Genomic DNA, 14,887 nt, shown 5'->3' on the forward strand with positions numbered 1-14,887 from the left:
GCAGGATCCCCGTCCCACTCCTGGTACCCCAAGGAGCAGCGTGTGCAGCAGCAGGATCCCCGTCCCCACCCCCAGTACCCCAAGGAGCGGCGTTTGCAGCAGCAGGATCCCCGTCCCACTCCTGGTACCCCAAGGAGCAGCGTGTGCAGCAGCAGGATCCCCGTCCCCACCCCCAGTACCCCAAGGAGCAGCGTGTGCAGCAGCAGGATCCCCGTCCCCACCCGCAGTACCCCAAGGAGCGGCGTTTGCAGCAGCAGGATCTCCGTCCCACCCCTGGTACCCCAAGGAGCAGCGTGTGCACCAGCAGGATCCCCGTCCCACTCCTGGTACCCCAAGGAGCAGCGTGTGCAGCAGCAGAGTTCCCATCCCCCGCACCTGGAGGAGCTGGCCATGCAGAAGAGGTTCCTCACCTCATGCAGGGTCTCCGATAGGCCCATCCCAGCAGGGGCTTCACATCAGGGCACAGGCAGCCCCAAGCCCTTGGATGGCGAGTCTCAGCTAATCAGTGTCTGTTGGGCCCATGCCTGCCCCCTCGGCCTCCTCGTGCCAGACCCAGAGGCTGCACCGGGGTGCATGGGAGAACTGCTCTCAGGTCCTTCCCTACCCAAACGCCCTTGGGGACACCCTGAAGCAGGGGGCACGGAGGGGGACGGGCGTGCCCACAGGGCCACGTCTCCAAGAAAAAGTGAGTAACTATAGGGGGTATGACGACATGCTCTGCCCCCTGCCAGAGAGCGACTCCTGCTGGCCGCAACGGGGACTAGCTCTGCAAGGCTGACACCCCTTCCTGCGGCTCTGCCTGTCTCTCTGCTCCTCTCCCACTCTGCAGCCTCTCTCTCACCCCAGCAGCTGCTCTGCCTCTGGGGGACTTGGCTTTTGGCCAGCTCACTCCGCAGCTCCCCACAGTCCCAGGCAGTCCGCCCATTTACTGCCCACGCCACTCCCTCCGCAGCTGGCAGGAACCTGGGCCCCTCTGCTCCAGGTTCGGCTCAGAGACCCTCAAATCAGCAGCCAAGGTCTGTTCCCACCCAGGCCGTTCCGTGAGCCTTTCTTACCTGGCTGGCTCCCTCCCCGTCTGGGTTCATCAGCCTTCCAACTGCCCCCACCCTAGACAGTGACTGCAGGTTCCAAACACCCCTCCCTTCTCCCAGCCCCCCACTTCCAATTCTCTGTCTTCATACATGCAGCACAGCTGGGTCCTCCTCCTCAGCGGGCACCCCACTTCTCAATCTGCACAGCATCCCACTTCAAGGGCATCTCCAGCAGTATCCCCAGGGCACAAGGGAGCTTTGGAGTCCAGGACTGATGGTATCCCAGAAGAATCGAGTGCCGCATCGGATCTGGCGGCACAGATCAGGGCATAATGTACTGAAGCCCCCGGAGCAGCCCTGCAGAGCTCAGAAACTGGCACATTCTGCAGTAGTGCTGGAGCTGTTGCCTGTGATCTGGGTGAATGTGCTAGCACCCTTTGGGGGAGTGCTAGTACCCCCAGAGAGCCATCTCGATAGTCTGAGCAGAGAGTGAGGAGCCCTTCAATCTACCCCAAGGGAGACGGAGAACTTAGGAGACTGGCTTGGTCCTATCTCAGCAGAAAGCCAGCACCCTTCTAACCTCCAGGCTATGAAAACAGGCTTCCTGCAGAGCATCATGCGGCTTCGCAAAAACCCTGGTGGACCAACAGATTGGTCAGGATGGAACTTGGACGGAAGCTTAGGTAAGAACTAAGCATGTGGACGTGAAGACACTTTGTCCTTGAAGAACAGCATAAAGACAGAATCTGCTAGCAAATTAACAGTCTCCCCGACCCCACAGGCCGATGTGATGGCCACTAAGAAAGCTGCCATCATAGACAAATGGAACAGAGAACAGGTTGGAATACGCTGTGGAGAACTTGGGTGTCTAGCTCCCATTCGTAGTCCTGAGAATTGCCTGCTGAGCACATGGGCTGTGCTGTTCCCAATACCTGGGAGTAGACAGCCGAGATTTAGCGCTGATGAACCAGGCAGCAGTCCCACAGTTTCACGGCTTCAGCACACAGGGAGGGAGTCTTGCTCCTCCCTGCTTATTGATACAGAACACACGGGATGCATTGTCTGTCATGGCCCTGACAGGGGCAGTGATCTCGACAGCCCTGAGCTCCAACAGATTGATGTGGAGTCCAGTTTCCTGAGCTGTCCATCTGCCCAGAGTCAGAGGGCACTGAGGTGGGCCCCCAGCCCACAGCATGTGTCTGGTGTTAAAGTCACTGGCAGGGCTGGGTGACCGAGAGGGATCCCTTCACAGTCAGACGCTGGGCTGATCCTTCCACCAGCCAAGGGAGGCCTCCACTTGTACAGGCGGTGTCAAGTGTCTGTCCAGGGTGCCACTGACTGGAGAATAGGTCAGTCTGAGCCAACCCTGGAAGCAGCGGAGGCAATGATGCAATGGTGCAGGCTGCCACATTCCCCAGGAGCTGACAACAGTTCCTTATTGTGGTCCAGAGGCGCCCTGGATTGCCCGTCCCAGACCTGACAAAATCACAGATCTGTCTGAGGGAAGATAGGCCCCGTCTGTCAATGAGTCCAAATACACCCCTGTAAACTATCTGCCATATGGGACTATTTGATATGCAGCTGCCGACTCACCCCCTGGAACAGAGCGAGGGCCAGTGGGTGGCAGGTAGAACGGCCCTGGAGTAGACAGCCACTGAAATCGGGGGAGACTAGGATTGCTTCTTGTTGGAGGTAAGCAGCCACTCTTGCCAGCACCTCTGAGAACACCCTGGACTGAGGAAAGGCAGCGGGAAAGCACTGGGTATTGGCAGTGACCCTGGCCTACGGTCGAGCGTAGCTATTTCCTGTGCGATGGGTGTATTCCTATATGGAAATTGGAATCTTGCAGGTCAACAGCTGAAAACCAATCCTCCTCCTCCAGTGAAGCAATTAGAGCTGCCAGAGTCAGTTGAACTTGTCTAGAAGTCTTAGATCTAAGATCAGTTTCCGCCCTCCATCCCTTTTTGGCACAAGCAATGTACCGTAAAATCCTTTGCTCTTGTGAGGATGCAGGACCTGGGCTAGTGCTCCTCATGAGAGAGATTTAATTTCTTGTCTCAGTAAAAGCCCCACCCCCCCAGCAACGTAAGTTACACTTGCCCTTAGGACTGTGCTACATTGGTGGGAGAGCTTCTCCTGCCAACGTAGCTTGGCTTCTCACAGAGGTGGAGCTCTATCCAGTCGGCACAGGGCGTCTTCACCAGACACACTGCAGCGGCGCAGCTGTGCTGACGTAGTGCTTCTAGTGTAGACTGGTCCTCAGAGAAGTGCTGCCTACCCTGCTCCTTTACTGCACCCTCCACCAGGGAGTTAGGAGGAGGGTGGGAGAAAAAAAAGTTAGAATCCTTGGGGGGAAACAGAACTTTATCTGCCCGGTTACATGTGGGTGGCACAGTGGAAGGTGTGTGCCGCACCAGCATAGCCAGATCCAGGAGCACCTCATTGATGGCTAACGCCACCCTGGGGGGTGTTGCTGACTGCAGGATATCCACCAAATGGGAGGTTTAAGGGGCAAATCCTTAACCTCTTTGAGTGGAATTTGAAGGGCATCAATTGCCTTCTTTTAGGAGGTCTTGATTCCTGGTAATTTCATCAGCCATGGCTGGTGGCAGAGGCATAACTTCCTCGTCCAGAGACGAGGATGAGAAAGGTGTTTGAGGTGTGGCCTCCTTTTCCACCCTGGCTTCCTGCTCCTCAAACATCTCCTATGGTGGGGGCTGCTTGAACTTGGGCTCCCTATGAGACGGTACCGGTGGTCTGGCAGGTTGTTGTTGAAAAAGAGCCCGGGGGCCCAGTCTTTCCACTGGGGGCCCATACGGAAGTGGGGGGATGCAGGACTGGGGTAGGGTGAGCACCCCATCTTCCCTGTGACTCTCCCAGAATGGGATATGGTGGAGGCCCCTGAAAGGAAACAGAGGAGACTGGGTCTCCTTCATCCTCGTCCATCTCATCCAGCGGAGGAGAAACTGCCGAAAACAGTGGAGAGTGCTGTGGTACCGGGGATGGTGGCCCAGATATCAGGGTCTCGATACTGAGATGCACTTGGTAACCATGAGGCACAGGGACCCCGGTTCATCCGTGATCAAGAGGCGGGGACCAGCAGCAACACAGTGCCAAGGACCTGGCCACAAAGCCAACAGTACCATAGAGGGAGGGCGTCCTGGCGTCGATGTCAATGGGGTCTGGTGCTGTTGCTTGCTTGGTGCTGAGGGTGCCATAAGTGCCAATTGCGAGGCTCAGCTTGACTGCTTGGGGTTGCCCTTGCTGGCAGAGTGTACCAAGGCCCCGTTGGAGGAGCTGTGTCTCCTTTGAGCTCCAGCACTCTGCAGCCGTACTGGAGGCAGAATCCTTCCACTCAGTCGTGCTGAGACAAGAGGCTGAGGCTCCGGAGAGCGTGGATCTCGCTGGGGAACTGGACTTTTTCAGAGCTGGCTCAAGATGAGAGTCCGTGCTCCTCTTTTTAGACTTTCCCTGAAACCCCCCTAAACCCTTCCCTCTCTTAGGAGAAGCCTGCGCCGAGGCAGATGGGCAGTAGGTCTGTCCGGGGACAGGCGTACGGGGGGCTCTCCTGACCTGACTCAGATGCTGGCCGATGGCAACATTCCATCATGAACAGTCTGAGTTTCATCTTCCTTGAGGGCCAGGCAGAAGCTGCACTTGTGGGGGATGTGGGGCTCCCACACGCAATGGACATGCTTGGCCTGGCTGTCACTCCAGGCACGGCCTCTCAGCAGGAGCCTGGTGAGCCAGAAATGCCCTGTCAGGAAAAGCGAGGAGAAAAAACCAACCTCTTGGCTACTTAGCTAACGAAATCTGACTGCAATGAACTATGCCATCCTAGCCCGAGACGCAGAGAAGCTGGGGCACACTCAGGATCCATCTCTGGCCAAGGCTGTTGAGAAGGAACAGAGGGTGGTTCTTCCACGTACTCACATGTAGCCTCGGTGTCTGGCATGAGAAGGCCTAGGGCGCACGCGGGGGCCGAACGGATGCTGTGAGCTGAGACTCTCTGCTCAAGGGCTCGAGACACGCCTGCGCCCCTGCAATGGTGCAGCCGCCGGGATGTGCCTCTCGAAGAGGAAGTAGGTGCCCCCTCTGTACCTTGAGGAGCTGCGCGTGCAGCAGCAGCAGCAGGTGCCCCCCGGCCCAGTACCATGAGGAGCTGCGCGTGCAGCAGCAGCAGGTGCCCGCCGTACCTTGAGGAGCTGCGCGTGCAGCAGCAGCAGGTGCCCCCCGGCCCAGTACCATGAGGAGCTGCGCGTGCAGCAGCAGCAGGTGCCCCCGGTACCTTGAGGAGCTGCGTGTGCTGCTGCAGCAGCAGGTGCCCCCCGGCCCAGTACCATGAGGAGCTGCGCGTGCAGCAGCAGCAGGTGCCCGCCGTACCTTGAGGAGCTGCGCGTGCAGCAGCAGCAGAGGTCCCCCCGGTACCTTGAGGAGCTGCGTGTGCAGCAGCAGCACGTCCCCCATACCTTGAGGAGCTGCGCGTGCAGCAGCAGCAGATGCCCCCCTGGTACCTTGAGGAGCTGTGCGTGCAGCAGCAGCAGGTGCCCCCCCCGGTACCTTGAGGAGCTGCGCGTGCAGCAGCAGAAGCAGGTGCCCCCGGCCCAGTACCATGAGGAGCTGCGCATGCAGCAGCAGCAGGTGCCCCCATACCTTGAGGAGCTGCGCGTGCAGCAGCAGCAGATGCCCCCGGTACCTTGAGGAGCTGCACGTGCAGAAGCAGCAGCTGTCCCCCCGTACCTTGAGCTGCGCGTGCAGCAGCACCAGATGCCCCCCGTACCTTGAGGAGCTGTACGTGCAGCAGCAGCAGATGTCCCCCCCCCGGTACCTTGAGGAGCTGCGCATGCAGCAGCAGCAGATGTCCCCCCGGTACCTTGAGGAGCTGCGTGTGCAGCAGCAGCAGATGTCCCCCCGGTACCTTGAGGAGCTGCGTGCGCAGCAGCAGCAGCAGGTCCCCCCCCCGGTACCTTGAGGAGCCGCGCATGCAGCAGTAGGGTGTAGGCCGCCTCCGTGTAGTTTTCGTAGCTGACGTGCAGGTCCTTGAGCTTGTACAGGTACCTGGGAGGGAGCACGGCCCGGGGTTAGCACTGCCTGTGGTTCCATTGCAGGGTGGTGCCCGTGCTGGGCCGCAGGGGAGGCTGGGCTAACCCGGGCCCACGCCCCTGGCCCACTCACCCTGCAGGGGGGCTGATACTAGGCCATACCCAGGGTGGGGAAGATGGCAACAGCCCCACCTCACCCTGATGGCAGCACAGGTGGTGTCTGGTGCACTGGTCTGCACACCGCCCAGAGAGTTCTGGGAAGCAGGGCTGCCCAGAGCTGACCCCACAGCCCCTGGTGGCACACGGGCTCCAGGAAAAGCCGGCACCACTGTGATGGTGCCACCCATAAGGCTTTATGGAAATACGCTTATGAATATATATGACATAACGGGAATGTGTTCTGTGCTACATATGCCATGTAACATATCTCTGTAAAGGTTATGATCTACTGAATATATTCATCCTATTTGTATGCATGTGTCATTTTTGTATTCGAAGTTATGAATATTGGGTGTGTAAATAACCTTAATAGAACATTTGGTCAGTTCCTGAAGAAAGGAATTTGCAAAGTTAAGTGCTCAATCAGGAAGCACTTGGGGAACAATGCATCTTGGAATGCTCCAATCCACATAAGAAGTCTTCCTGGAAACATTCAAGATACCAGGTGGGCAATGGCGTCTGCCTGTAAAGACCGAGGCCAGGTCCACACTACAGCGTTAAATCGATTTAAACAGCGTTATATCGATTTAACGCTGTAACCGTCCACACTACAAGGCACTTAAAATCGATTTTAAGGGGTCTTAAAATCGATTTCTGTACTCCAGCTAAACGAAAGGAGTAACCCTAAAATCGATATTACTAAATCGATTTAGGGTTAGTGTGGACGGATATCGAAGTTATTGGTCCTATTCTTTTACTGAGCTACCCAGAGTGCACCGCTCCGGAAATCAATGGTACCCTGGGACCATGGACGCACACCACCGAAGTAATGTGCCCTAGTGTGGACGCATAAAATCGATTTTATAAAACCTGTTTTATAAAATCGATTTTACTAATATCGATTTAAAGCTGTAGTGTGGACGTAGGCTGAGTCATACATGGACATGGGACTTGCCCAGGTGACTCCAGAACTCCATCTTGGAGCTGGACTTTGCATAGGAGAGAGGAGGGGGTCTCCACCCACAAGAGAAAGTCTATTTAAGCCCAGGGGAGACCCCTCCATTTGCTCTTCAGCTGGATAAAGAGGGAGCCTCTCCACCTCCAAAGATACCTGAAAGAAACTGGAACAAAGGACAGTGACTGCAGGGGGGATGAGTGATTGCTGGACCCAGGACAGCAAGAGACTAGTCTGTATAAGGGAGCATTCTGGAACTGGTGAGGATTTTATCTGTATGCAGTTGGATTAGACCTAGACTGGCGTGTTTTATTTTATTTGATAATTCACTTTGTTCTGTCTGTTCCTACTTGGAACCACTTAAATCCTACTTTCTGTATTTAATAAAATCACGTTTTACTTATTAATTAACTCAGAGATGTATTAATACCTGGGGGAGGGGCATACAGCTGTGCATGTCTCTCTATCAGGGAGAGTGAACAATTTATCAGTTTACCCTGTATAAGCGTTATACAGGGTAAAACAGATTAATTTGGGTTTAGATCCCATTAGGAGTTGGGCATCTGAGTGTTGGAGACAGGAACACTTCTGTGAGCTGCTTTCAGGTAAACCTGCAGCTTTGGGGCAGGAAATCAGACCCTGGGGCTGCGTTGGAGCAGACAAGAGTGTCTGGCTCAGCAAGACAGGGTGCTAGAATCCTGAGCTGGCAGGAAAAGCAGGGGTAGAAGTAGTCTTAGCAGATCGAGTGGCAGCTCCCAAGGGGGTTTCTGTGATCCAACCTGTCACAGCCAACCTCCCTCCATCTCCTCCCCAGCAGGGCAGGGCCAGGCCGTGCAGAGGGGCCAGGAGAAGCTCCAGGGTAATTAGCCCAAAGAGAATTTTAACGGTGGGGAGCCTTTGCCCTCAGGGCTCCAGCTCACCCGAGTCTGGAAACACTGCCTGCCATCCCCAAGAGCCCTGGTGCCAGGCCAAGCCTCCTGGGGTGGGTCGTTCTGGGACCTGGCTCAGAGAGTGCCCTCGGCTCCTGCAGAGCATGGGGCATCGCAATGCAGCATCAGCTCCCAACGTGCCGGCAGATCCAGGGCAACAGCTGCCTCCTCCCGGCGCAGATCATCCCACACAGCACCTGGAAGTGCCCCGTCTCCTCCTGGCCCTGCTGCCTGGGACAGAGCTGCTGGCCTCCGCAAAGGAAGAGAAGGTTACTCACCTTGTGCCGTCTCTGAGGTTCTTCGAGATGTATGTCCCTGGGGGTGCATCCCTGCACCTTTGCTCAGAGAGGTTTAGTAGCAGTGCCCATATAGGTCGCGCATGTGTGGTGTTTGCCTCACAGTGCCGTTAGCACCTCCTCTAGTGCGTGCATGACCAGGACCCCTCAGTTCCATCTCTACACAGAGTCCTATATCGAACTCCAAGGTAGAGGGGAGGAGGGCAGGTAGTGGAGCACCCACAGGGACACACATCTCGAAGAACCTCAGTTACTGCACCAGTGACTAACCTTCTCTTCAAGTGCTGTCCCTGTGGTTGTGCCACTCCAGGGGATTGTAGACCAGTGCCTCCTTAGGACAGAAGGGGCTTCAGAGTTGGTTGGTTGACTGAGGATAGCACTGTTAGGCTTAGCCATGTGTCTGCTTCTGGACCCTGTGTAATTGCGTAGTGTTTCACAAAGGTGTGTTTGGAGGCCCAGGTGGCAGCTTTACATATGTCTATGAGAGGGACATTGTGCAGAATGATGATGCTATTGATCTGGTAGAGTGTGATTTGGTTCCCACTCGTGGTTGTATACCCTTTAGTTGGTAACATAGGTGAATACGACCAGATATCCATTTTGAATCTGTCTGCGCGGCTATGAGATTTCCTTTGGACTGTTCCATGGTGGAGATGAAGAGTTTGGGGGATTTGGTTCTGTTTAGACAGAATGCTAAAGCCCATCTAATGTCCAGGGTGTGCATGATAGCTGCATGTGCGTTCTCATGGCGTTTGGGGAAGAATGCTGGGAGATGTCTTGGTCGATTTATATGGAAGGATGATATCATCTTAAGAACAAATTTTGGATGGGTCCTTTATGTGACTTTGTCTTTAAAAAAAATAGAAACGGTGGGTGTGCCATGAGATCCCCTATTTCTCCCATGTGTAGAGCCGACGTGATTGCTATTAAAAATGTGACCTTTATGTGCTAGGGAACAGGTCGCCAAGGGTTCGAATGGTGATCGAGTGAGACCTTTTAAAACTAAGGTTAGGTCCCAAGATAGTGTAGGTGGATGCACTTCAGGGTAGATTGTTTCTATGCCCCTGAGAAATCGTTTAATGATTGGATGTGCAAATGTTATGTCATCGATTTTTTGGTGAAAGGTGGTGATAGCTGTGAGGTGCACTTTGGTCGAACTTATGGATAGGCCAGGGTTTTTTAACTTGAGACTGGAATCTAGTATCAGTGGAAGAGGTGCTGACACCGGCAAGATTTATTTGGTGTTGCATCACGCAGTGAATCTCTTCCGTTTCTGTAGGTAAGTCATATGAGTAGTAGATTTCATATTGTGTAACAATACTTGGTTTACTAGTTCCGAACAATCTGATTCATTCTGAGTGAACCACAGAAGAGCCATACTTTCAGGTGGAGCATCTCTAGGTTTGGATGGAGAATCTGACCCTTGTGTTGTGTTAGACGGTCCGTCTGAAGCAGGAGAGTGATTGGAGCACATGCTGCCATCCGTGTTACAAAGGGATACCACGTTTGTCTTGGCCATGTGAGGACTATCAGAGTGACTCTCACTTTGTCTGTCCTTATTTTGTGTATCACCTTCGATAACAGAGGTATGGGTGGGAATGCGTATGGGAGAGATGCGTTCCATGTGCTTAGGAATGCATCCCCCATCGATCGTGTTCCCAGACCTGCTCTCAAGCAGAATCGCAGACATTTGCAGTTTCAGACTGTCGTGAAGAGGTCTATCGCTGGGTGTCCCCATTGGTGGAGTATGTTCTCTAGTATCACCTTGTTCATCTCCCATTGATGATCAGGGGAAATTGTCTGCTGTGGTGTTCTGGGATCTGGGCAGGTAAGAGGCAGAGATGTTGATATTGCGATGGATGCACCAGTTTCACAATTTCATGGCTTCGATGTATAGTGAGTGTGATTGGGCCCCTCTCTGTCTGGTTATGCAGAACATGCATGCAGCGTTGTTGGTCATTACTCTTATGTTCTGGTTCCTTAGTAGCGGTAGGAAATATAGACAAGCATTGCGAACTGCACAGAGTTCCAACAGATTTACGTGTAGCTATGTTTTGTCGGGGGACCACTGTGCCTGAATTGTGGGTTGTTGCATGTGTGCTCTCCACCCTATGAGAGGCATCTGTTGTGAGCATTTGGGATGGTGCCTCCTGTGCAAACAGGATTCCTGACCACACACTGTTGGGTTGTGTCCACCATTCTAGGGATTCCTTGACTTTGCGTGGCATTGTGAATCATCTATTTAGGCCATGTTTGTGGGGCCTGTTGCTGGTTCATAGCCATCCCTGAAGGCATCGCATATGTAATCGTGCATGTTTCACCACAAATGTGCATACTGCCATGTGACCTAGAAGTTGGAGGCAGATGTGGGCTGATATATATAGGCTGATCATTACTACAAATATGAGGTTGGATATTGTGTTGATTCTAGGGAGGCTTTGGTTCCACTGAGTCGAGGTAAGCACTGATAAATTATAGTTGTTGGACGGGGTCTAGGGTTGACTTGTTCTCGTTGATTTGTAGGCCTAGACTCTGGAAGAAGTATATTGTCTGTCGGGTAGTCTGGATGGCGTCTATTCGAGTGTGCGACTTCAGAAGGCAGTCGTCCAGGTACGGGAATATTATTATCCCTTGTTTTCTTAGGTGTGCCGCTGCCTCTGCGAGAATATCGGAAAAGACTTGAGGTGCCATCGATAGGTCAAAGGGTCAGACTTTGTATTGGTAGTGGTTCATGTCTAGGGTAAATCTGTGAGCGGGGTGTATTGAAAATAAGCATCGTGCAGGTCAAGGGCTGAAAACCAGTCCCCCTGTTCCAGTGCTGGTGTTACTGGTGCTAATGTGACCATCTTGAACTTTTGTTTTCTCACAAACTTGTTCAGTTGCCTGAGATCCAGGATAAGTCGCCATTTCCCGTTTTTCTTCTGTGTTAGGAAATAGTGGGAATAGAAACCCTTCCCCTGTGCTGAGTGGGAACTACTTCCACTGCACTTAGTTGTGGAAGGTGCTCTACCTCTTGTCGCAGTAGGTGCTCGAGAGAGGGGTCCCTGAAGAGGGATGGGGATGGGGAGTGGGTGGAGGGTATAGAAGCTAAGGGGATGGCGTATGACTACAGGGCCCATTTGTCCATGATGATGGAAGACCATCTCAGACAGAAGGGGAGTAGACGGTCTCCAAACAGATGGATGATGTGGGGGAGGTCCTTCAGACCCTCAACCAAGGATTCAAATTTTCTCTTTGGATGAAGAACCTTGGGGCGCTGCAGCTGGTGGAGGTCTGCATCTTTGGAGTCTCTGTCTCTGTCTTTGTTGTTCATATAATTGCTGATGTTGTTGTGGATATGGTGACCATCTATTCCTCTGGTATGACTGATACCTATTCTGTCCCCTTTTGTGGCAGGTATGTGAATGCCTAGGGATCAAAGAGTCGCCCATGAACCTTTCATGGTGTGCAGCACTTGGCTGGCTGCAGAGAGCTTCTCACCATCAAATGGGAGGGCTTCATCTGTAGATTGTATTTCTTGGGGAAACTCTGAAGAGTTCAACCACAACGCCCATTGCATGACCACATCAGTAGCAGAAAATTCAGGTGCTGTGTCTGCTACATCTAGGGATGCCTGCAGGGCTGTCCTCACTATCATTAGCCCTTCCGAGACCAGTGATTTCAATTGGTCTCTTTTTCCCTCAGGGATATCATTAGTAAAGTCCAAACATTCTACATAGTTTCTGTGCTTATATGTGGCTAGTAGTGCCGCATAGTTTGCCACTCTAAATTCAAGGGTAGAGGAAGAATATACTTTGCAGCCAAATAAGTCCAACCTCTTACTGTCCTTATCAGTGGGTGCTGACCTATAGTGTTGTTGTTTCCTTCTCTGGCTGGCCGCCTCCACAACCAGTGAGTTGGGTGCTGAATGGGTGAATAACATTCTGTTCCCTTTGAGGGGCCATAGTACTTTTTGTCAGTCCTCTTGCAGGTAGGTGGTACTGTGGCTGGAGCTTGCCATACATTTAGGAGGTTCCATTAGCGCCCCATGGATTGGCAGTGCTATCTTGGATGATGATGTCTGCAAAATGTCCAATAATACGTGTTGGGCTTCCAGTACTTCTTCAAGAGGAATTTTTAGATAATCAGCCGCCCTTTTGAACAAGGCCTGAAAACGGCCAGAAGACTGGAAAAGGGCAAATATAGTGCCCATCTATAAAAAGGGAAATAAAAACAACCCAGGAAACTACAGACCAGTTAGTTTAACTTCTGTGCCAGGGAAGATAATGGAGCAAGTAATTAAGGAAATCATCTGCAAACATTTGGAAGGTGGTTAGGTGATAGGGAATAGCCAGCATGGATTTGTAAAGAATAAATCATGTCAAACCAGTCTGATAGCTTTCTTTGCTAGGATAACGAGTCTTGTGGATAAGGGAGAAGCGGTGGATGTGGTATACCTAGACTTTAGTAAGGCATTTGATATGGTCTCGCATGATATCCTTATCGATAAACTAGGCAAATACAATTTAGATGGGGCTACTATAAGGTGGGTGCATAACTGGCTGGATAACCGTACTCAGAGAGTAGTTATTAATGGCTCCCAATCCTGCTGGAAAGGTATAACAAGTGGGGTTCCGCAGGGATCTGTTTTGGGACGGGCTCTGTTCAATATCTTCATCAACGACTTAGATGTTGGCATAGAAAGTACGCTTATTAAGTTTGCAGATGATACCAAACTGGGAGGGACTGCAACTGCTTTGGAGGACAGGGTCATAATTCAAAATGATCTGGACAAATTGGAGAAATGGTCTGAGGTAAACCAGATGAAGTTTAATAAAGACAAATGCAAAGTGCTCCACTTAGGAAGGAACAACCAGTTTCACACATACAGAATGGGAAGAGACTGTCGAGGAAGGAGTATGGCAGAAAGGGATCTAGGGGTTATAGTGGACCACAAGCTAAATATGAGTCAACAGTGTGATGCTATTGCAAAAAAAGAAGATGGTTACTCACCTTTGTAACTGTTCTTCGAGATGTGTTGCTCATATCCATTCCAATTAGGTGTGTGCGTGTCGCGTGCACGCTCATCGGAAGATTTTTACCCTAGCAACACTCGGTGGGTCGGCTGGGCGCCCCCTGGAGTGGTACTGTTATGACGCTGGATATATACCCCTGCCGACCCAACGGCCCTTCAGTTCCTTCTTGTCGGAGTGAGATGTTGCAGAATGCAAAACTGCTGAGCCAAAGGCTGCGTCATCTCTGGACTGTTGAACCAGAGAGTAATGAGAAGCAAAGGTATGTACCGAAGACCAGGTAGCTGCACGGCATATCTCCTGGATGAGTACACAAGCCAGGAAGGCAGCAGATGAAGCCTGAGCCCTGGTAGAATGTACGGTGAGGTGGCTCAAGGGAACGTGAGCCAAGTCATAACAAGTACGAATGCAGGCCATCACCCAAGATGAAATCCTCTGGGAGGAGACAGGTAGGCCTTTCATTCGGTCCACCACCGCGACGAAGAGTTGGGGCGTTCTACAAAAGTTTTGTCTGCTCGATATAAAATGCGAGCACTCTATGAACATCTAGAGAGTGCAATTGTTGCTCCCTTCATGTTGAGTGTGGTTTCGGGAAGAAGACCGGAAGGAAGATATTCTGGTTGACATGAAAGGCCGATAACACCTTAGGGAGGAATGCCGGGTGTGGTCGCAACTGCACCTTGTCCTTGTGAAACACAGTATACGGTGGGTCCACCATGAGAGCCCGAAGCTTGGAGACTCGTCTTGCCGATGTAATGGCTATGAGGAAATCTGTTTTCCAGGATAGGTATAGTAGCGAGCGGGTTGCTAGCGGCTCGAATGGGGCAGACATGAGTCTGGATAGAACCAGGTTGAGGTCACAGGTTGGGGCGGGGCGGCGTACCTGAGGGTACAGGCGCTCCAAGCCCTTGAGGAACCTAGAAACCAGAGGGTGCGAGAATACAGAGTGGCCACTCTCCCCTGGGTGGAAGGTAGAGATGGCCACCAAGTGCACCCTCAATGACGATACCGCTAGGCCCTGCTGTTTGAGAGACCAGAGGTAGTCCAAGATGGTGGGGATTGGGACCTCGGTGGGAGTAACGTTTTGCGTTTCGCACCAGCAGGAAAAGCGCTTTCACTTGGCCAGATACGTGGCCCGAGTGGAAGGTTTTCTGCTACACAGGAGTCCTTGTTATACTGAGGCAGAGCAACGTAATTCTGATTGGCTTAACCACGCAGCAGCCATGCTGTGAGGTGAAGGGACTGCAGGTCTGGGTGGTGAAGTCTGCTGTGGTCCTGAGTTATGAGGTCTGGGCGAAAAGGCAGGGTAATTGGATTGGCTATCGACAGGTCGAGCAACATGGTGTACCAGTGCTGCCTGGGCCACGCTGGAGTGATCATGATTAAGCGAGCTCCGTCTCTGCGGAGCTTTAGCAGAACCCTGTGAAGCAGTGGGAATGATGGAAAGGCATAAAGCAGTTTGC

General features: G+C 52.6%; 1 protein-coding gene across 2 annotated transcripts in view; it reads right to left on the reverse strand.

Moving 5' to 3' along the window:
• The window catches only part of LOC115643196 (dedicator of cytokinesis protein 2-like), a 243,020-nt gene that overhangs the window by 25,649 nt on the left and 202,484 nt on the right, over window positions 1-14,887 (reverse strand). For both annotated transcript variants that reach the window (XM_030547063.1, XM_030547062.1), the window contains exon 16: window positions 5,999-6,089. In XM_030547063.1, the coding sequence (XP_030402923.1) occupies window positions 5,999-6,089 (91 nt within the window). The remainder of the gene's footprint in view (window positions 1-5,998; window positions 6,090-14,887) is intronic.

The sequence above is a fragment of the Gopherus evgoodei genome, unplaced genomic scaffold (assembly GCF_007399415.2).
Source record: "Gopherus evgoodei ecotype Sinaloan lineage unplaced genomic scaffold, rGopEvg1_v1.p scaffold_52_arrow_ctg1, whole genome shotgun sequence".
In the NCBI taxonomy this organism is placed as follows: Eukaryota; Metazoa; Chordata; order Testudines; family Testudinidae; genus Gopherus; species Gopherus evgoodei.